General features: G+C 38.3%; 1 protein-coding gene across 1 annotated transcript; it reads left to right on the top strand.

Annotated features, from left to right (window-relative positions):
• The first annotated feature begins 21,485 nt into the window (after window positions 1-21,485).
• Window positions 21,486-22,451, top strand: LOC123940378 (olfactory receptor 5H2-like). Its single transcript, XM_046003153.1, has one exon. It carries the CDS (start codon window positions 21,522-21,524, stop codon window positions 22,449-22,451), a length of 930 nt encoding a protein of 309 aa, XP_045859109.1. The 5' UTR covers window positions 21,486-21,521.
• The last annotated feature ends 490 nt before the right edge of the window (window positions 22,452-22,941 follow it).

Genomic DNA, 22,941 nt, shown 5'->3' with positions numbered 1-22,941 from the left:
GTTGCTACACTTGAGGTCAAAGAGGTTGCTGTCTATGCTGTCTATGTTCTCCTCTAGGATTTTGTTGGCTTCCTGTCTCACATTTAGGTCTTTCATCCATTTTGAACTAATTTTTGTTTATGTGCAAGAAACAATCCAGCAACTGCACTACTAGGTATTTACTCAAAGGATACAAAAATACTGATTCAAAGGGATACATGCACCCCAATGTTTATAGCAGCATTATCAATAATATACAAATTATGGAAAGAGCCCATCAACTGAGGAATGGATAAAGAAGTGGTATATATATATATATATATATATATATATATATATTTATTCCAGGCTACAAAAAGGATGAAATCTTTCCATTTGCAATGACATGGATGGAGCTAGAGAGTATTATGCTAAGTGAAGTAAGTCATTCAGAGAAAATACATATATCATATGATTTCAGTCATATGTGGAATTAAGAAACAAAACAGATGAAGATGGGGTTGGAGAAGAGACAGGCAAATCATAAAACAGACACTTATCTATAGAGAACAAACTGAGGTTTGCTGGAAGGGAGGTGCATGGGTGGGGGATGGGTTAAATGGGTGATTGGTATTAAGGAGGGCACTTGTGATGAGCACCAGGTGTTGCATGTAAGTGATGGATCACTCAATTCTACACCCAATTTTTTTTCATTTTATTTAATTTTATTTCTTTTCAGTGTTCTAAAATTGATTGTTTATGCACCACATCCAGCACTCCATGCAATACGTGCCCTCCATAATGCCCACCACTAGGCTCACCCAAACACCCACTCTCCTCCCCTCCAAAACCCTCAGTTTGTTTCTCAGAGACCACAGTCTCTCATGCTTTGTCTTCCCCTCTGATTTCCCCCAACTCATTTCTTCTCTCCATCTCACAATGTCCTCTGTGTTATTCCTTATGCTCCACAAGTAAGTGAAACCATATGATAATTAACTCTTTCTGCTTGACTTATGTCACTCAGCATAATCTCCTCCAGTCCCATCCATATTGATACAAGAGTTGGGTATTCATCCTTTATGATGGAGACATAATACTCCATAGATATATGGACCACATCTTCCTTATCCATTCGTCTGTTGAAGGGCATCATGGTTCTTTCCACAGTTTGACGACTGTGGCCATTGCTGCTAAGAACATTGGGGAACAGATGGCCCTTTTTTTCACTACATCTGTATCTTTGGGGTAAATAGCCAGTACTGCAATTGCAGGGTCATAGGGAAGCTCTATTTTTAATTTCTTGAGGAATCTCCACACTGTTCTCCAAAGTGGCTGCACCAACTGGTATTCCCACCAACAGTGTGAGAGGGTTCCCCTTTCTCCACATCATCTCCAACACTTGTTTACTGTCTTGTTAATTTTGGTCATTCTAACTGGTGTAAGGTGGTATCTCAATGTGGTTTTGATTTGAATCTCCCTGATGGTTAATGGTGATGAACTTTTTTTTCATGTGTCTGTTACCCATCTGTATGTCTTCATTGGAGAAGTGTCTGTTCATGTCTTCTGCCCATTTTTTGACATGAGTATCTGGTTTTGGGGTGTTGAGTTTGAGGAATTCTTTTTTTTTTTTAAATTTGTTTATTTACAGCATAACTGTGTTCATTGTTTTGGCATCACACCCAGTGCTCCATGCAGTCAGTGCCCTCCCTATTACCCACGACCTGGTTCCTCAACCTCCCACCCCCACCCCCCGCCCCTTCAAAACCCTCTGGTTGTTTTTCAGAGTCCATAGTCTCTCATGGTTCATCTCCTCTTCCAGTTTCCCTCAACGCCCTCTCCTCTCCATCTCCCCATGTTCTCCGTGTTCTTTGTTATGCCCCACAAATAAGTGAGACCATATGATAATTGACTCTCTCTGCTTGACTTATTTCGCTCAGCATAATCTCTTCCAGTCCCGTCCATGTTGCTACAAAAGTTGGGTATTCATCCATTCTGATGGAGGCATAATACTCCATTGTGTATATGGACCACATCTTCCTTATCCATTCATCCGTTGAAGTGCATCTTGGTTCTTTTCACAGTTTGGCGACCGTAGACATGCTGCAATAAACATTGGGGTACAGATGGCCCTTCTTTACACTACATCTGTATCTTTGGGGTAAATACCCAGCAGTGCAATTGCAGGGTCATGGGGAAGCTCTATTCTTAATTTCTTGAGGAATCTCCACACTGTTCTCCAAAGTGGCTGCACCAACTTGCATTCCCACCAACAGTGTAAGAGGGTTCCCCTTTCTCCACATCCTCTCCAACACACGTTGTTTCCTGTCTTGCTAATTTTGGCCATTCTAACTGGTGTCAGGTGGTATCTCAATGTGGTTTTAAATTGAATCTCCCTGATGGCTAGTGATGATGAACATTTTTTCATGTGTCTGATAGCCATTTGTATGTCTTCATTGGAGAAGTGTCTGTTCATATCTTCTGCCCATTTTTTTGGTATGATTATCTGTTTTGTGCGTGTTGAGTTTGAGGAGTCCTTTATAGATCCTGGATGTCAACCTTTTGTCTGTACTGTCATTTGCAAATATCTTCTCCCATTCTGTGGGTTGCCTCTTTGTTTTGTTGACTGTTTCCTTTGCTGTACAGAAGCTTTTGATCTTGATGACGTCCCAAAAGTTCATTTTCGCTTTTGTTTCCTTGGTCTTTGGAGACATATCTTGAAAGAAGTTGCTGTGGCTGATATCAAAGAGGTTACTGCCTATGTTCTCCTCTAGGATTCTGATGGATTCCTGTCTCACGTTGAGGTCTTTTATCCATTTCGAGTTTATCTTTGTGTACGGTGTAAGAGAATGGTCGAGTTTCATTCTTCTACATATCGCTGTCCAGTTTTCCCAGCACCATTTATTGAAAAGACTGTCTGTTTTCCATTGAATATTTTTTCCTGTTTTGTCGAAGATTATTTCACCATAGAGTTGAGGGTCCATATCTGGGCTATCCACTCTGTTCCACTAGTCTATGTGTCTGTTTTTATGCCAGTACCACGCTGTCTTGGTGATCACAGCTTCGTAGTAAAGCTTGAAATTGGGTAACGTGATGCCGCCAGTTTTGTTTTTGTTTTTCAACATTTCCTTAGGAATTCGGGGTCTCTTCTGGCTCCATACAAATTTTAGGATTATTTGCTCCAGCTGTTTGAAAAATACCGTTGGAATTTTGATCGGAATGGCATTAAAAGTATAGATTGCTCTAGGCAGTATAGACATTTTAACAATGTTTATTCTTCCAATCCAAGAGCATGGAACAGTCTTCCATCTTTTTGTGTCTTCTTCAATTTCTTTCATGAGTGTTCTGTAGTTCCTCGAGTACAGGTCCTTTACCTCTTTGGTTAGGTTTATTCCCAGGTATCTTATGGTTCTTGGTGCTATAGTAAATGGAATCGATTCTCTAATTCCCTTCCTGTATTTTCATTGTTAGTGTATAAGAAAGCCACTGATTTCTGTACATTGACTTTGTATCCTGCCACGTTACTGAATTGCTGTATGAGTTCTAGTAGTTTGGGGGTGGAGTCTTTGGGGTTTTCCATAGAATGAATCATGTCATCTGCAGAGAGAGAGTTTGACTTCTTCCCTGCCAATTTGGATACCTTTTATTTCTCTTTGTTGTCTGATTGCCGTTGCTAGAACTTCTAATACTATGTTGAACAAGAGTGGTGAGAGTGGGCATCCTTGTCGTGTTCCTGATCTCAACGGGAAGGCTGCAAGCTTTTTCCCATTGAGGATGATATTTGCTGTGGGTCTTTCATAGATAGATTTTATGAAGTTCAGGAATGTTCCCTCCATCCCTATACTTTGAAGCGTTTTCATCAGGAACGGATGCTGGATTTTGTCAAATGCTTTTTCTGCATCAATTGAGAGGACCATGTGGTTCTTCTCTCTTCTCTTATTGATTTGTTCTATCACATTGATTGATTTGCGAATGTTGAACCAACCTTGCAACCCAGGGATGAATCCCACCTGGTCATGGTAGGTAATCTTTTTAATGTGCTGCTGGATCCTGTTTGCTAGGATCTTGTTGAGAATCTTTGCATCCATATTCATCAGTGATATTGGTCTGAAATTCTCCTTTTTGGTAGGGTCTTTGCCTGGTTTGGGGATCAGGGTAATGCTGGCTTCATAAAAAGAGTCTGGAAGTTTTCCTTCTGCTTCAATTTTTTGGAACAGCTTCAGGAGAATTGGTGTTATTTCTTCTTTGAAAGTTTGGTAGAATTCCCCAGGGAATCCGTCAGGTCCTGGGCTCTTGTTTTTTGGGAGGTTTTTGATCACTGCTTCAATCTCCTTACTAGATATTGGTCTATTCAGGTTGTCAATTTCTTCCTGGTTCAGTTTTGGGAGTTTGTAGCTTTCCAGGAATGCATCCATTTCATCTAGGTTGCTTAGCTTATTGGCATATACTGTTGGTAATAATTTCTGATGATTGTTTCTATTTCCTTGGTGTTAGTTGTGATCTCTCCCTTTTCATTCATAATTTAATTAATTTGGGCTTTCTCTCTTTTCTTTTGGATTAGTGTGGCCAATGGTTTATTGATCTTATTGATTCTTTCAAAAAACGAGCTTCTAGTTTCATTGATACGTTCTACTGTATCTCTCGTTTCTAACTCATTGATCTCTGCTCTAATCTTGATTATTTCCCTTCTTGCATGTGGAGTTGGTTTGATTTGTTATTGATTCTCCAGTTCTTTAAGGTGAAGAGACAGCTGGTGTATTCTGGATTTTTCAATGTTTTTGAGGGAGGCTTGGATGGCTATGTATTTCCCCCTTAGAACCGCCTTTGCTGTATCCCATAGGTTTTGGACTGAAGTGTCTTCATTCTCATTGGTTTCCATGAATTGTTTAAGTTCATCTTTGATCTCCTGGTTGATCCAAGCATTCTTAAGCAAGATGGTCTTTAGCTTCCAGGTGTTTGAGTTCCTTTTGAACTTTTCCTTGTGATTGTGTTCCAGTTTCAAAGCACTGTGATCAGAGAATATGCAGGGAATAATGTCAGTCTTTTGGTATCGGTTGAGTCCTCCTTTGTGACCCAGTATGTGGTCTATTCTGGAGAAGGTTCCATGTGCACTTGAGAAGAATGAGTATTCTGTTGTTTTAGGGTGGAATGTTCTGTGTATGTCTATGAAGTCCATCTGGTCCAATGTTTCATTCAATGCTCTTATTTCTTTATTAATTTTCTGCTTCGATGATCTATCTATTTCTGAGAGAGGCGTATTGAGATCTCCTACTATTATTGTATTCATATCAATATGACTCTTTATCTTGATTAATAGTTTTCTTATGTAATTGGGTGCTCCCATATTGGGGGCATAGATAGTCACAATTGTTAGACCATCTTGGCGGATAGTCCCTTTAAGAATTATGTAGTGTCCTTCTGTATCTCTGACTACAGTCTTTAGTTTAAAATCTAATTTATCTGATATGAGAATTGCTACCGCGGCCTTCTTTTGAGGCCCATTGGTATGAAAGATGCTTCTCCGTCCCTTCACTTTCAGTCTGGATGTATCCTTAGGTTCAAAGTGGGTCTCCTGTAGACAACATATGGATGGGTCCTGTAGTTTTATCCAATCTGCAACCCTGTGTCATTTTATGGGTGCATTTAGGCCATTCACCTTGAGACTGATTATTGAGAGATAGGTTTTTATTGACATCGTGTTGCCTTTGAAGTCTTTCTGTCTGTAGATTGTTTCTATATTTCTGTTCAATGATATTCTTAGGATTTTTTTCTCTTTTATAGGACTCCCCTTAATATTTCCTGCAGTGTCAGCTTGGTGGTTGCATAGTCTTTTAAGCCTTGCCGGTCTTGGAAACTCTTTATCTCTCCATCCATTTTAAATGTCAGTCTTGCTGGATAGAGTATTCTTGGTTGCATGTTCTTCTCATTTAGTACTCTGAATATATTTTGCCAGCCCTTCCTGGCTTTCCAGGTCTCTGTGGAAAGGTCTGACGTTATTCTAATGGGCTTTCCTCTGTACGTAAGGAGCTTCTTTGTCCTAGCTGCTTTTAAGAGGGTCTGTCGTGAAACATAATTCCTCATTCTAACTATAAGGTGTGGTGAGGACTTTTGAGAATCTAAAATCTTGGGAGGAAATCTCTCTGCCACTAGTACATGAAGGTTGTTTCCATTCATGAGATTGGGAAAATTTTCATGGACAACTTCTTCCACTATATCTTCTAGACTTCTTTCTTTTTCCTCCCCTTCAGGGATTCTAATAATTCTGACATTGGTACGTTTCATGGCACTATTTATTTCCCTGATTCTGTTTTCGTGGCTTCTGAGCTGTTTGTTCCAGGCTTCCTCCTGATCCTTTCTCTCTATCTGTTTGTCCTCCAGATCACTAATTCTATCTTCTGTCTCAGTTACCCTAGTTTTAGAGAATTTAGATTAGATTGGAACTCATTGAGAGCATTTTGAACATCATCCCTGGTGGCTTTCAGTTCTGCCCTAACATTGTGAACATCATCCCTGGTGGCTTTCAGTTCTGCCCTAATCAATTCTGTTTGGTCCTCCATGGCTTTCTCCAACCTAGCTATTGCCTGGATAATTGTTAGTCTGAATTCCTTTTCTGACATATTGTCTATGTCGATAGCCATTAGCTCTGTTGCAGAAGGCCCATCCTCTGTATTTTTCTTCTGTTGGGCATTCCTCCTCCTAGTCATTTTGGAAAGAGATGACTGAACAGATGCAGCTGGACTTATCGATTGTGGTGCAGTCAATGTGCACCCTGGAACGCTTCTGTGCAATCAGGATTCCCCACCCAAATGAGAGAAAAAAGAAAAGAAAAAGAAGTAGAGAAGAAGAAAGAAAAAAAAGAGAAAAGAAAAAAGGAGAAAAAAGAGAGAGAGAGAGAGAGAGATAGGAAAAAAAGGGAAGATAAAAGAGAAGGCTCAGCCCAAATGGGCCACAAGGTAAGATTTGTGAAGTATACAAACAAAAACAGACAAACAAAAAGACCAATAAAAGTATATGACAAGAGAAAAAAATATATATATAAGCAAAAAAAAGGGAAGAACCTCATCAGAAAGAACCCCAAGTATAAGATTTATATATTATCAGGACAAACACAAATTCACAGAAACACTGACAGAAGGAAAAATTGGGAGAGTGGTTATATATTCTCAGTGTGGGTGAGGAAGGTTATTTTGATTCTTCCTGAAGGTATCTTGATGTTTTTGTTAAGGGACTCAACTTTCCTAAGTTACAGGGGGATTAGAAACTGGTTTGCCTATAGGGGTAGCATTGATTGGGGAAAGGGGATTACCTTGAAGTTTAACTCTATATGTATAGTAGAAAATAAAAATTAAAAAAGAATAAACTAGACTAAACTAAGTTAAAATTAAAAAAGAATTAAAAAAATAGAAAAGCAAAAGAAAAACACGGGTGTATGTAGCAAAAAGTTCAGGTTAGAAGGTTATTAAAGAATTTGTTGTACTGGACATCTCAGTGTGGTGGTAAATAGGTTAAAAATTATCTGTATGTATAAAAAAAAAGAACCAGAATATTGGTAAAGAGTTAAAAATAAAAGTTGTATTTATGAAGTAGTGGTGGTTGTTCTCTTGAGACTTTTTTTTTTTTTCCTTCCTTCCTGGTTGGTTTTCTGGGGGAGGGGCCTGCCACGTGGGTTTTCAGACAATGATGTTCCCTGAGTTAGGTCCTCCTGCTCCCCTCAAGGGGGTGAGCTCTGAGGAAACTGTTTTTTTTCAGCCTTTTGTTCTCTGGGGGTTTTTATGTTCTTTCATCTGCTTTCTCTCGCCTTGACAGCTTTTGATGGTTTTTGGAGGTTTAGAGGAGAGCAAACTGCACCCCGACCTCAGTCTCAGAGAGAAGCCTCAGAATATTTTGCAAGAGCTGTTGGCAGAGTTGGTTCTGAGACACTGTCCCTGGGGATGCAGGAGTTCCTCGTTGTACCCAAAACCAGGGCAGCGGTGGCTGTCTGGGCAGCTTCAGACCGCCAGAGAGGTTCCGAGCAGTGATCGCACACTGAGATTTTCCCACTGTCCCGGGCTGGGAATGTCTGGTTTTTCCAGATGCCAGAGCTCCAGGCTATGCCTAGGAGCACCTATCTCAAGGGAGGGTGTGGGACGTGCGCGTTTCAGGATTGCTGTCTGGCCCAGGCTCCCAGGCCCTCATGGGAGCCAGACCCCACTCGTTCTCGGGGGCGCTGGTGTTCAGGCGCACTGGTGGCTCAGGGACGGAGACCTGATTTCTCTGCTGCACTCTCTCTGGCTCAGCGCCAGGGGAGGCTGTCCTGGGTCTGGGGACTTAGGTCCCTGACCCTAACTGCCCAGGTTCCCACTATTTCCCCCCAAGATCCTTTGCTCTTTGTTTTTTGAGTGCTTTCAACCAGACTTCAAGTTAATGCTGGTCCCCAGATGCAGGGCACTCTCGTATTGGGGTATTACTTTCCAATCGGTCACCTCTGGTGGCTCCCTCCCCCGTTTGTTTATCTTCCGATATCAGTCAGATGCTCCCAGTCTGCTTTACCTGCCACTGGCATCTTCTGCTCCTGTAGAGATCCAGACGTGTATAATTCTGATCTCAGGCTGATTTCATGGGTGGTTGGAGTTCTTTGGTAGGTAATCAGCTCACTTTAGGGTACAGGTCAAAATGGCGCCTCCTACTTCCCCGCCATCTTGACTCCCCAAGTTTGAGGAATTCTTTATAGATTTTGGATATCAGCCTTTTGTCTGTGGTGTCATTTGTGAATATATTCTCCCATTCCATGGTTTGCCTCTTTGTTTTGTTGAATGTTTCCTTTGCTGTGCAGAAGCTTTTGATCTAGATGAAGTCCTCAAAGTTCATTTTAGCTTTTGTTTCCTTTGTCTTTGGAGACATATCTTGAAAGGAGTTGCTGTGGCCGATGTCAAAGAAGTTACAGCCTTCTCCACTAGGATCTTGATAGATTCCTGCCTCTTATTGAGGTATTTTATCCATTTGGAGTCTATCTTTGTGTACGGTTTAAGAGAATGGTCAGGTTTTGTTCTTACATACATAGCTGTCCAATTTTCCCAGCACCATTTATTAAGGAGAATGTCTTTTTTCCACTGAATATTTTTTCCTGTTTTGTGAAGATTAATTGACCATAGAATTGTCGGTCCATATCTGAACTCTCTACTCTGTACCAATGGTCTATGTGTTTATTTTTGTGCCAGTACCATGCTGTCTTTGTGATCACAGCTCTGTAGTAAAGCTTGAAATTAGGCAACATGATGCCCCCAGTTTTCTCTTTTTCAACATTTCTTTAGCAATTTGGGGTCTTTCTGGTTCTATAAAAAATTTAGGATTGTTTGTTCCAGATATTTGAAAAATGCTGTGGAATTTTGATCAGAATGGCATTGAATGTGTAGATTGCTCTAGGCAGTATAAGACGTTTTAACAATGTTTATTCTTCTGATCCATGAGCATGGAATGCTTTTCCATCTTTTTGAGTCTTCAGTTTCTTTCATGAGTGTTCTGTAGTTCCTTGAGTACAGACCCTTTACCTTTTTGGTTAGGTTTCTTCCCAAGTATCTTATGGTTCTTGGTGCTATAGTAAATGGAATCAATTCTCTAATTTCCCTTTCTGTATTTTCATTGTTAGTGTATAAGGACGCAACTTATTTCTGTATTTTGATTTTGTATCCTGCCTCATTACTGAATTGCTGTATGAGTTCTAGTAGTTTGGACTGGAGTCTTTAGGGGTTTCCATATAAAGTATCTTGTCATCTGTGAAGAGAGAGAACTTGACTTCTTCTTTGCCAATTTGAATACTTTTTATTTCTTTTTGTTGTCTGATTGCTGTTGCTATGACTTTTAGTACTATGTTGAACAACAGTGGCAAGAGTGGTCATACAGATGCAGGAAAAAGAGAGGCCACATGTACTCCAGTGTTCTTAGTAGCAATTGCCACAATCACCAAACTGTGGAAAGAGCCAGAATGCCCTTCAACCAATGAATGGATAAAGAAGCTATGGCTCATATATACAACAGAATATTATACCTCCATCAGAAAGGATGAATACTCAACTTTTGTATCAACATGGATGGGTCTAGAGGAATTTATGCTGCGTGAAATAAGTCAAACTGTGAAAATTAATTATATGTTTTCACTTACTTGTGGAGCATATGGAATAATATGGAAGACATTATTAGAAGGAAAGGAAAAATGAACTGGGGGAAATTGGAGGGAGAGATGAACTGTGAGAGACTTTGGACTCTGAGAAACAAATTGAGGGTTCTGGAAAGGAGGAGGGGTGGGAGATGGGTGAGCCTGGTGATGGGTATTAAGGAGGGCACATATTGCATGGAACACTGGGTGTGGTGCATAAACAATGAATCTTGGAACACTGAAAAAATAAAATAATGTTTAAAACAAAGAAATATTACCAGAGATAAAGAGAGACATTGAAAAATTATACAGGGTTCAATTCATCAAGAAAACAAAATAATACTAAATATGTAAGCACTGAACAATGGAGCTTCAAAAAAACTGATAGAATGGAAAGGAGATAAAAACAATTTCACAATTATAGAATAAGACTGTAGTACTCCTTTTTAGTAATTGATAAAACAAGTTGAGAGGACATTAGTAAAAGTAGAGAAGACCTAAGAAATACTATTAACTAACATGATATTTATAGAATATTCCATTAAGCAGCAGCAAAATATACAATATTTTTACATGCACACTGAATGTTCACTAAAATACACCCTATTCTGGGTAATATTTAAAATAATGACATTAATGCAAAATATAAAACAAAACAGAATTTAACTTGAAATCAGTAAGACAAAGATAGCCATTAATTTTTATATATTTAGCAACTAAAAACCATCCTTCTAGGAGTGCCTGGCTTTCTCAGTCAGTGGTATGCAACTCTTGTTCTTGGGGTTGTAAGTTCAAGCCCCATGTTGGGTGTAGAGATTACTTAAAAATAAAATCTTAAAAAAAAAAAAGAGTCTGCTAAATATCCATGGATCAAAGCGACAGTAACAAGTGAAGAATAATATATTTTAAATACAATGAAAATGAAAATACAAATATTTAAATGTGTGGGATATAGCTAAAATGGTGCTTATAGAGAAATTTATATCATTAATGTTTATTAAAAAAAGAAAAAGGAGTGATGTTATGAGCACTGGGTGTTATATGCAACTGATGAATAACTAAACTCTACATCTGAAACCAATAGTGTACTATGTGTTGGCCAATTCAATTTAAATTAAAAAACGGATTTAATTAATGCTCAATGTTTCTACATTGACACTATAAAATGAACAAATTGAACCCAAAGCAAGCAAAAATAAATTTATAAATTAAGAGCAGAAATCAATTAAATTGATAGAAAAACAACAGAAAAATCAATCAAATGAAAAAACTTGTTCCTTGAAAAAACCAATAAAATTTATAAGCTTTTAACCAAACTGGTCAAGAAAAGAAAAGATTTAAGTCACTAAGTGACTGAAAATGCAAATATCTGTAGAGAAAGAAGTTACATCATTAGAGACGTTATAAATGTTTAAAGGACACTAAATGCATAGTTTGAATAGTTTTTATGTACAAAAATTATGTCAACTAGATGAAATGAACAAATTCTCTGAAAACATAGAAACTACCAAAGCTTATTTAAGAAGAAACCCTCTCCTGGGGCGCCTGGGTGGCTCAGTGGGTTAAGCCTCTGCCTTCGGCTCAGGTCATGATCCCAGCGTCCCAGGATCGAGCCCCATATTGGGCTTCCGACTCCATGGGAAGTGTGCTTCTCCCTCTCCCTCTCCCATGCCCTCTGCTTGTATTCCCTCTCTCGCTGTATCTCTCTCTGTCAAATAAATAAATAAATAGATAGATAGATAAAAGAAGAAACCATCTCCTTAATTTCTTTCTTCTGTCTTGTTGTTGGTGTATAGAAATGCAACTGATTTCTGTGCATTGATTTTATATCCTGACACTTTACTGAGTTCCTGTATGAGTTCTAGCAGATTTGGAGTGGAGTCTTTTGGGTTTTCCACATAAAGTATCATATGATCTGCAGAGTGAGAGTTTGACTTCTTTGCTGACTTGGATGCCTTTAATTTCTTTTTGTTTTCTGATTGCTGAGGCTAGTACTTCTAGTACTATGCTGAATAGCAGTGGAGATAGTGGACAGCCCTGCCATGTTCCTGACCCTGGGGGAAAAGCACTCAGCTTTTCCCCATTGAGAATTGTATTCTCTGTGGGTTTTTCATAGATGGCTTTTATGATATTGAGGTATGTACCCCCTGTCTCTACACTTTGAAGGGTTTTGATCAAGAAAGGTTACTGTACTTTGTCAAATGCTTTTTCAGCATCTATTGAGAGCATCATATGGTTCTTGTTCTTTCTTTTATTAATGTATTGTATCACATTGATTGATTTGTGGTTGTTGAACCAACCTTGAAGCCCAGGAATAAATCCCACTTGGTGGTGGTGAATAATCCTTTTAATGTACTCTTGGATCCTCTTGGCTAGTATTTTTTTTTATTTTTTATTTTTTGTTTATTTACAGCATAACAGTGTTCATTGTCTTGGCTAGTATTTTGTTGAGAATTTTTATATCCATGTTTGTCAGGAATATTTGTCTAATTATTCTTTTTGGTGGAGTCTTTGTCCTTTTATTTTAATAAATGAATTTCCTAAGAGAAGGAAAAGAGGAAGTGCAGGAGGTATCAGAGGCAGGACTGAAACTCTTTTCTCTAGAGCTTTCACTCTCTTTGTATTAAGCATGACTAGCAGCTTATAAAACTATGTATACTGCAAATTTTCCTATTGCAAACATGTGGATGTATATATGCATGGACACTGTGCATTTAAAGACATACGAAAGCCATCATAAATATGACAAATAATGTGCAAAATCTCTACCCAGGAAAAGAAAAAAAAAAGCTTTTCTGAAAGAAATTGAAGAATACCTAAATAAATGGAAAGATGGGATGGAAGATTCAACATTGAAAAAAATGTCAATTCTTCCTAAATGCATTCACAGATATAATAAAAACCCAGTAAAAATCACAGGAGGTTTTCTTATAGAACTGATAAAGCTGATTCTATTACTCACATGGAAATACAAAGGATGTATAATAATAGTCAAGACAACCTTGAAAAAGAGCAAAGTTAGAGGATTAACAATACCTAATTCTAAGATTTCATATAGAACTTCAGTATCAAGACAGTGTCATATTGTTGTAAACATAGACAAATAGATCAGTGAAACAGAATAAAGCCCAGAATTAAAAAATATATAGACAGCTGATTTTACAAAGGTTTGAAAGTAATTTGGCAGAGAAAAAGATAGGTTTTTCAACAAATTATGTAGAAAAAAATTGGGTATCTATATGCAAAAGAGGAACTTTGATCGAGAGAATACACAAAAAGGATAATAGATATAAATATATAATAAAAGAAATACAACACCAAAAGCACCATCCACAAAATAAAAAAATGATAATTAATTTCATTACATACTTGCTATTCAAAAAATATTTCTAAAATAAAATGACAAACCAGAGTATTTCAGAAAATATGTATAAATTATTTAGCTGATAAATTATGGACTCATATTCAGATATATGGAGTAATATCAAAACTCAAAAAAAAGCTGATAAATAATCCAATTAAAAATTGGCAAAAGATTTGAATAGACACTTCACTGCAGATGGCACACAGAAGTCAAATTAAGACACAAAATAATGCTAACCATAATTAAGGAATTTGCATCAGGAAAGTGCAAATTAAAACTACAATGAAACACCACAAACTACCTATGAAAATAGCTGAAACTGAAAAGACAATCAATACCAAAAGCAGCAATACAGACATTTTATACTCTTAGAAAGGCAACAAAGTGAGTTAGGAGATAAGGACACAAAATTTAAGGCAGAAGGAAATTTCAGCCAAGCTTTGGTTATGGTAAAAGGTACCTCTGGGGGCACTTTGGTGGCTCAGTCAGTTAAGCCTCCAACTCTTAATTTCAGCTCAGGTCATGATGTCAGGGTCTTGGAATGGAGTTCTGGCCAGCTGAGTACAGATTCTCAAATAAATAAATAAAATCTTAAAAAAAAATCTACCTTGATGAAATCCCAATAGTTCATTTTTGCCCTTGCTTCCCTTGCCTTTGCCGTTGTTCCTAGGAAGATGTTGCTGCGGCTGAGGTCGAAGAGGTTGCTGCCTGCGTTCTCCTCAAGGATTTTGATGGATTCCTTTCTCACATTGAGGTCCTTCATCCATTTGGAGTCTATTTTCGTGTGTGCACAGCAAAGGAAACAGTTAACAAAACCAAAAGACAGCTGACAGAATGGGAGAAGATATTTGCAAACGACATATCAGATAAAGGGCTAGTATCCAAAATCTATAAGGAACTTAGCAAACTCAACACCCAAAGAACAAACAATCCAATCAAGAAATGGGCAGAGGACATGAACAGACATTTCTGCAAAGAAGACATCCAGATGGCCAACAGACACATGAAAAAGTGCTCCACGTCACTCGGCATCAGGGAAATACAAATCAAAACCACAATGAGATATCACCTCACACCAGTCAGAATGGCTAAAATTAACAAGTCAGGAAATGACAGATGCTGGAGAGGATGTGGAGAAAGGGGAACCCTCCTCCACTGTTGGTGGGAATGCAAGCTGGTGCAACCACTCTGGAAAACAGCATGGAGGTTCCTCAAAATGTTGAAAATAGAACTACCCTATGACCCAGCAATTGCACTACTGGGTATTTACCCTAAAGATACAAACATAGTGATCCGAAGGGGCACGTGTACCCGAATGTTTATAGCAGCAATGTCTACAATAGCCAGACTATGGAAAGAACCTAGATGTCCATCAACAGATGAATGGATCAAGAAGATGTGGTATATATACACAATGGAATACTATGCAGCCATCAAAAGAAATGAAATCTTGCCATTTGCGACGACGTGGATGGAACTAGAGCGTATCATGCTTAGTGAAATAAGTCAATCGGAGAAAGACAACTATCATATGATCTCCCTGATATGAGGACATGGAGAAGCAACATGGGGGGGTAGGGGGATAGGAGAAGAATAAATGAAACAAGATGGGATTGGGAGGGAGACAAACCATAAATGACTCTTAATCTCACAAAACAAACTGGGGGTTGCTGGGGGGAGGTGGGATTGGGAGAGGGGGAGCGGGCTATGGACATTGGGGAGGGGAGGCGAACCATAAGAGACTATGGACTCTGAAAAACAACCTGAGGGTTTTGAAGGGTCAGGGGTGGGAGGTTGGGGGAACAGGTGGTGGGTGATGGGGAGGGCACGTTTTGCATGGAGCACTGGGTGTTGTGCAAAAAGAATGAATACTGTTACGCTGAAAAAAAAATAAATAAATAACAAACTGCCAAAAAAAAAAAAAAAAAATCTACCTCTGCACATCATGTTGCTTAAACACTCAACCATTTTGCAGAATATTCACAGTGACTCCTTTTATCTACGTTATTTTTGATTCACTTCCTCTTTCACTATTAACATTCTTTTTTTTAAAGATTTTATTTATTTATTTGACAGAGATCACAAGTAAGCAGAGAGGCAGGCAGAGAGAGGAGGGGGAAGCAGGCTCCCCACTGAGCAGAGAGCCTAATGCAAGGCTCCATCCCAGGACCCAGAGATCATGACCTGAGACAAAGGCAGAGGCTTAACCCACTGAGCCACCCAGGCACCCTTCACTGTTAACATTCTAAAGAATGTTGGAAATCCAGGAAAATGGATTAAAAAATCTACCAAAAAATCCATCTCTTTCCTTGCCTATGTTGCTAGACATGATGCAAATGGATGTTAATTTTTTTAAGATATCGAATCATCATAAACAGGTAAATTAAGTTTTATTTTTCTGAATGAATGTTCATTAGTAACTTTCTCTGTTAATGAACAAGAAACAAATCTGAACCAAGTTTTAGATCCCTCAATAGTTTTCCATTATGTTAGGGTAAAAAATAAAGCCCCTAACCCATCCTCCAAGGTCCCTTGTGATGCATATACGCTGGCCTCCCTGATCCCAACTGGCTCTTGCCTGCTACTTTCCTAACATGCCAGCTACATTTACAGTGCAGTTCTTCTCCCATGATATGGGCTGTCTGAAAATCTAGGCCCTACAAGGACAAAGGCCTTGTGGATGACACAAGTCCAGAAGTAGCAATCACCATGTTAGAAATGAAGACCTTCAGGCCTCACCCAGACCTCCTCACAAAGAATCTGCATTTTAACAAGCTCTCTCTCTAGGAGATTCAAAGGCATTAAAGTTTGAGAAGCACTGAGCTAGGGTACCTTTCAACTGTGGTACTTTATCTTTGTTTCCCTTTGCACTTCCCCTGACCTTGACCTATTAAGATTTTTCATCAGATTTCAGCTTAAAGTGTGGAGTCAGGTCTAGATCTGGAATGTGAGCTGCAGTTTGCATGAGGACAACTTTCCTTGGGGACAGGTTTCCTTGGCTCCTGAAGGGAACCTAGAACTCTGGCCTCAATAAATTATGTATGATTAGCTAGACAAGAACATATTCATCAAAGCACTAGAACAACACCTATTTTATAGTTAAATTAATTTGCAAAACATGCCAGAAATGTCATTTGTGGTGGAAAGTAATGATATAGTGTGCAAATTAAACTGTTACAACTAGAACTGTATACATGATATAATTATGATTTTGCAGGCTGTAATGCCCAATGGGACATGTGGACTTTTCATACAGATTCTAATCTGCAATGCCCAGAAGAACAGCTTGGTTTTGTCCTAAAGGGAACCATTAGGAATTCTTCATGCCTTCCTCTTCTGGTAAAAGCACAGTTGTCGTACAACTTGTTGACTCTTGAGTTCAAAGCAGATTTATATTAAACAACATTTTGCTGATTTTGGTAAATGAAGCCTCCAGAATGAATCAGTGTGCAAAGAATTGCTGCCAGTGCTACTGTCATTCTGGTGCAACTCTTATTTTTTTTTCTACTTGAGAAAGCCTAACCCTGAAAGGATTTCCACAATGTCTTAACAGATATTGGTAAGGGATTGGTTTATGTAATACTCATCATTTTTTATAGAAAGTTAAAAATACTGTTACATTTTGAAATAATTTGGTTTATCAGATGACCAAATAGCAGGTTGAAAATGGAAAACAACCAGTATTATACTACATTTTAACTACCTAGAACTTAAATAAAATGTTGAAATGAAAAAGAAAAGAATACAAATAATGAATAATCTAATAATATTTTGTTATTGTGAGTAAATCTGGGTAAGCAAAAAACTCTAAACTGACTGTAATCTTTAATCATATTTACTGGCTAGCAAAATGACAATGACTTCCTAGGATGAGTTTTGTTACTAGAAGTTCAAACAGCTTAAAAATGGGTTTAAGGATTTAGGTCATAATATTTCCTATGTAAGAAATCTCTCTGATGATTCTGGTCAAAATGTTTATTCCATTTAATTAAACACATTCTCTGGCTAACCTTTTAAGTTAAATCACTTAGTTATTCACCCATGTATCCTTGTATCCTTTCACCCGCTTTTGAAAATAATTTCATATACATATATTAAAATGCAGAAAATATCCCTCGAGTGTCTTTTCTATTTTCTGACTTAAAAAAGGTCCACAGATTGCACTTGAGAATTTTAAATTATCTCATAGTTTGGGATTGCATGGAAGGAAACCAATTCTAAATAAATATATATTTACCAATTGTAATTATTGGCATAGGTCATTTATATTGCTAGGAGTAGCTTCCAGGCTTTAGCTCAATTTTATTCTGCTAAAAGCTAGTGGAGAGGAAAGGGCTCTCAAATCAAATGAGAGTAGTTAGAGAAACTCAGTTCTAATTACTGTAAAAGCAAAATAAACTGACTTTTAAATGTGGAATGTGCTTTCTGCAATGTAAGTTTCTAGCCTAACATTAAAATGAAAATCTCTATTTCATCCACATTTTCCATATTCCAAATTCCAAAGTTGGAATTTGGAATGAAAGAAAAAGAAATCATACCCAGTACTGACAAGTTTTAATGAAAACCACAGTTAAGGCAAATATTTACCTCCAGTGTATGAGCTTTTCCCCCAGTTTCATCTTCAGCCTTTCTCTGATACTTCCTCTTTCTCTCTCTTCATGCCTTGGCCTTTCCTATCCCTATCCACCTACAAAAACACCATGGATACTCAGTGGACAGTAGCTGATTGCCATCTCCAACCCACATTCCTCAGCACAACATATTTCATTCTCCTCACTGTTGTGCCTCATGTTTCCCATTCTCCTCGCATTGCTCTCTGACCTCAACTCTATCAGAAAATGGACATTGCTCTCACAAAAGCCACCAGGAGTCTATTAATTCCCACACTTAATGATCGTTGATCTCTCCTATTCCACTAGAGCACTTATTTCACTTTTGGCACTGTACTTCACTTTGTCCTTGTTGAGGTTTTCTTTTCCTCCCTTTAATTCCACAACACTCAGCTTTCCAATTCCTTCATGCATCTCTGGCCACCCTGCTCAGTGTCCTTTTCTGGTTTTTTCCTTTTCTCACTTTGTCTAAGCCAGAGCCCTTGGTTACCAAAGGAACTGGGTTAATTGAAAGGAAACTGGCTTTAATGGTGACAAGTTAGGGGACTGGAGAAACCCACTGGAGAAATGGGCAGGAACACAATGCAAGAAAGCCTGCAAAACAGCCAAAATCTGTCCTAGTCTATCGAGCTCACTAAGAGCTGCTGCCCTTGCTACTAGATGCAGAAGCAACAGCTTCCTTTGATATGCCTACACCATTGAGGTGTAGGATACATTTTCTAGGGTCATGATATTGTTTCCTTGGTTGACTTTGCAACCCAAATTCTCCTTTTCCCCCCTGGCCGTTTGTCTCCTTCTCTCCATTTACCAAATCCAGCATAGGTGCCTTTTACTGGTAAAGCTGCAGCAAGTCCTCTATGATGGACAAGTCAGTTTTTAGAACTTTTGGCTTCTAGACTTCATGACAGCTTCTGTTTGTCACCAAGAGTCATATGGTGGAATAGAGGATCAAATGTTAGCCTATGCATGCATGATGTATACCCATTTTGGAATCTCTTTAACTTCCACATGTTTCTTTTTCCTCCTTCTTTTTTACCTTATATACTTCCATGGATGGGTCATACAAAACTGTGCCTTTAGTCTCCCCAATGACTCCCAAGTCATCATTTCTATTAAGCTCCTATAGAACTATTCTGCCGAGTGCATTTCACCTGGGTGTTTTCAGAATGCTCCTTGAAAAAACTGGCCACCACACCTGAGTCCTCAGTCTCAATGTTTGATGACCATCTACCCAAGCACCAAGTGTCTTCTTTTTCCTACACTGACCAACTCCCTTCACATCTAATATGTCACTGAGTCCTAGTGACTGTACATTCTGATTTATGTTGAGCTACCTCTTTGTCTCCTCTTTACTCCCAGTGTCATATTGCACACATACCAAGAACTTCACATGCTGTTCAATCAACCAGGGAGCATTTATAAAATGCATATTATTCCAACCAATTCACGTGATCTGAATCAATTTGTATAGCAATATCTCAAAACCTATATATATATATATTTTAATTTCTTTTCAGTGTAACAGTATTCATTGTTTTTGCACCACACCCAGTGTTCCATGCAGTACGTGCGCTTCTTATTACCTACCACCTGGTTCCCCCAACCTCCCAGTTCCCGCCACTTCAAAACCCTGAGGTTGTTTTTCAGAGTCCATAGTCTCTCATGGTTCATCTCCCCTTCCAATTTCCCTCAACTCCCTTCTCCTCTCCATCTCCCCATGTCCTCCATGTTGTTTGTTATGCTCCACAAATAAGTGAAACCATATGATACTTGACTCTCTCTGCTTGACTTATTTCACTCAGTATAATCTCTTCCAGTCCCGTCCATGTTGCTACAAAAGTTGGGTATTCATCCTTTCTGATGGAGGCATAATACTCCATTGTGTATATGGACCACATCTTCCTTATCCATTCATCCATGGAAGGGCATTTTGGTTCTTTCCACAGTTTGGGGACCGTGGCCATTGCTGCTATAAACATTGGGGTACATATAGCCCTTCTTTTCACTACATCTGTATCTTTGGGGTAAATAGCCAGTAGTGTAATTGCAGGGTCATGGGGAAGCTCTATTTTTAATTTCTTCAGGAATCTCCACACTGTTCTCCAAAGTGGCTGCATCAACTTGCATTCCCACCAAGAGTGTAAGAGGGTTCCCCTTTCTCCACATCCTCTCCAACACACATTGTTTCCTGTCTTGCTAATTTTGGCCATCCTAACTGGTGTCAGGTGGTATCTCAATGTGGTTTTAATTTGAATCTCCCTGATGGCTAGTGATGATGAACATTTTTTCATGTGTCTGATAGCCATTTGTGTGTCTTCATTGGAGAAGTGTCTGTTCATATCTTCTGCCCATTTTTTGATATGATTATCTGTTTTGTGTGTATTGAGATTGAGTTCTTTATAGATCCTGGATATCAACCTTTTGTCTGTACTGTCATTTGCAAATATCTTCTCTCATTCCGTGGGTTGCCTCTTTGTTTTGTTGAATGTTTCCTTTGCTGTGCAGAAGCTTTTGATCTTGATGAAGTCCCAAAAGTTCATTTTTGCTTTTGTTTCCTTGGCCTTTGGAGACATATCTTGAAAGAAGTTGCTGTGGCTGATATCGAAGAGGTTACTGCCTATGTTCTCTAGGATTCTGATGGATTCCTGTCTCACATTGAGGTATTTTATCCATTTCAAGTTTATCTTTGTGTATGATGTAAGAGAATGTTCGAGTTTCATTCTTCTACTATAGCTGTTATGTTTCCCAGCACCATTTATTGAAGAGACTCTTTTTTTCCACTCTATATTTTTTCCTACTTTGTTGAAGATTCTTTGAACATGAGTTGAGGGTCCATATCTGGGCTCTCTTCTCTGTTCCACCTGTCTATGTGTCTGTTTCAAAACCTATATTTTGTACAAAAACTGTCCTAGCAATTTCCTTGTATAATTTTGTTTGGGAAACGCTGGACAATAATAATGGCTTCTTGTTTATTGTTTTTTGCTCTAGTTTCCCCTCCCTTCAGCCCATTTTCTACAACCAAATATTTAATTTAATAAACATCTGAGGATGACACTCCCTTTCATAAATGTTTTCAGTCCCAGCCTATTGTTTGAAGGACACAGCTGAAGATGTTTCACAGGGAATTGATATTTGATGATCCAGGCCTTTCTAACATTTTTAGTTTTCATGCTGCATGCTGCATCCATGTCCTATACACAGAACTTGCTCATGTTCAGAATGTTTTTCTTATCTTCTAAATCTGTTATTTTGCACATAGTTTGAACTTAAGTAGTTATATTTTTGCAATATAACAATTCCCCTCAATAGTTGCCGTATTAGAGGAAATAAAATTAATGTGCCTTCAGGCCAGTGTAGGTTTTTATTTCAATTACCGTCACCAAACTGTCTTTTATAAATCATTAATGAATATTATTTTTACGTTTGCCACATTTTATTTCAGAGACCATCTGTTAAGAATATGGAAACTAAAAATGCAACAGAGTTGGAAGAATTTGTTCTCACAGGACTCACATATCAACCAGAGTGGCAGATTCCCTTGTTTCTGGTGTTCTTGGTTATATATCTCATCACCATTGTGGGGAACCTTGGTCTGATTGCTCTTATCTGCAATGACCCTCACCTTCACATCCCCATGTACTTATTTCTTGGGAGTCTGGCATTTGTGGATGCATGGATATCATCCACAGTATCCTCCAAGATATTGGTTAACTTTTTTTCCAAGAGCAAGATGATCTCTCTTTCTGAATGCATGGTACAGTTTTTTTCCTTTACGACTGGTGCAACCACAGAATGTTTTCTGCTGGCAACTATGGCATATGATCGCTATGTGGCTATATGCAGGCCTTTACTTTATCCAGTAATTATGACTTACAGACTATCCATGCAACTGTTGGTTTCATCATTTGTAGGTGGCCTTCTTCATGCCTTAATTCATATAGGCTTTTTATTCAGATTAACCTTCTGTAATACTAACATAATACATCACTTTTACTGTGACATCATGCCATTATTTAAAATTTCTTGTACTGATCCTTCTATTAATATTCTCATAGTATTTATTTTTTCTGGGTCAATTCAGATGCTCACTATTCTGATTGTTCTTATATCTTACACATTAGTTCTCTTTACAATCCTAAAAAAGAAGTCTCTACAAGGCATAAGGAAAGCATTTTCCACCTGTGGAGCCCATCTCTTATCTGTCTCTCTGTACTATGGCCCCCTTCTCTTCATGTATGTGCGCCCTGGATCTGCACAGTCTAATGACCAAGATATGATGGATTCTCTATTTTACACTGTCATAATTCCTTTCTTAAATCCAATGATTTATAGCCTGAGAAATAAGAAAGTCATAGATTCAATGAGAAAAATGTTGAAGCGAAATGCTTAGATTTCATACTAGTATCTATTCTCCTTTCATTAAAATGACAAATTTGTGCTGACTAATGTTGGTATTTTTTTTTTTTGCAGTTATAATTACCTTAGTCTTTCAATGAATAGGAGGGAGAACCTAATAATGTCCTTAAAATATTTATGTGTATTTTTCAAATCACACAAGAAATTTTATTATATATTTTTTATTTTTTTGAAGATTTTATTTATTCTTTTGACAGAGAGAGAGAAAGAGACAGCAAGAGAGGGAACACAAGTGGGTAGAGTGGGAGAGGGAGAAGTAGGCTTCCCACTGAGCAGGGATCCCTCTCCACCCACCCAATGTGGGGATTAATCCCATGACCCACAGATCATGACCTGAGCTGAAAGCAGAAGCATAATGACTGAGACACCCAAGCACCCACACAACGAATTTTAATCAAGTCTTCATATCATACTTAAATAAAACAGAAAACAAAAATGAAAACATTTCACAGGCTTGTCTGTTC

This window comes from Meles meles, chromosome 4 (genome assembly GCF_922984935.1).
Source record: "Meles meles chromosome 4, mMelMel3.1 paternal haplotype, whole genome shotgun sequence".
Classification (NCBI taxonomy): Eukaryota; Metazoa; Chordata; class Mammalia; order Carnivora; family Mustelidae; genus Meles; species Meles meles.
This window is presented reverse-complemented; position numbering and strand designations above follow the sequence as displayed.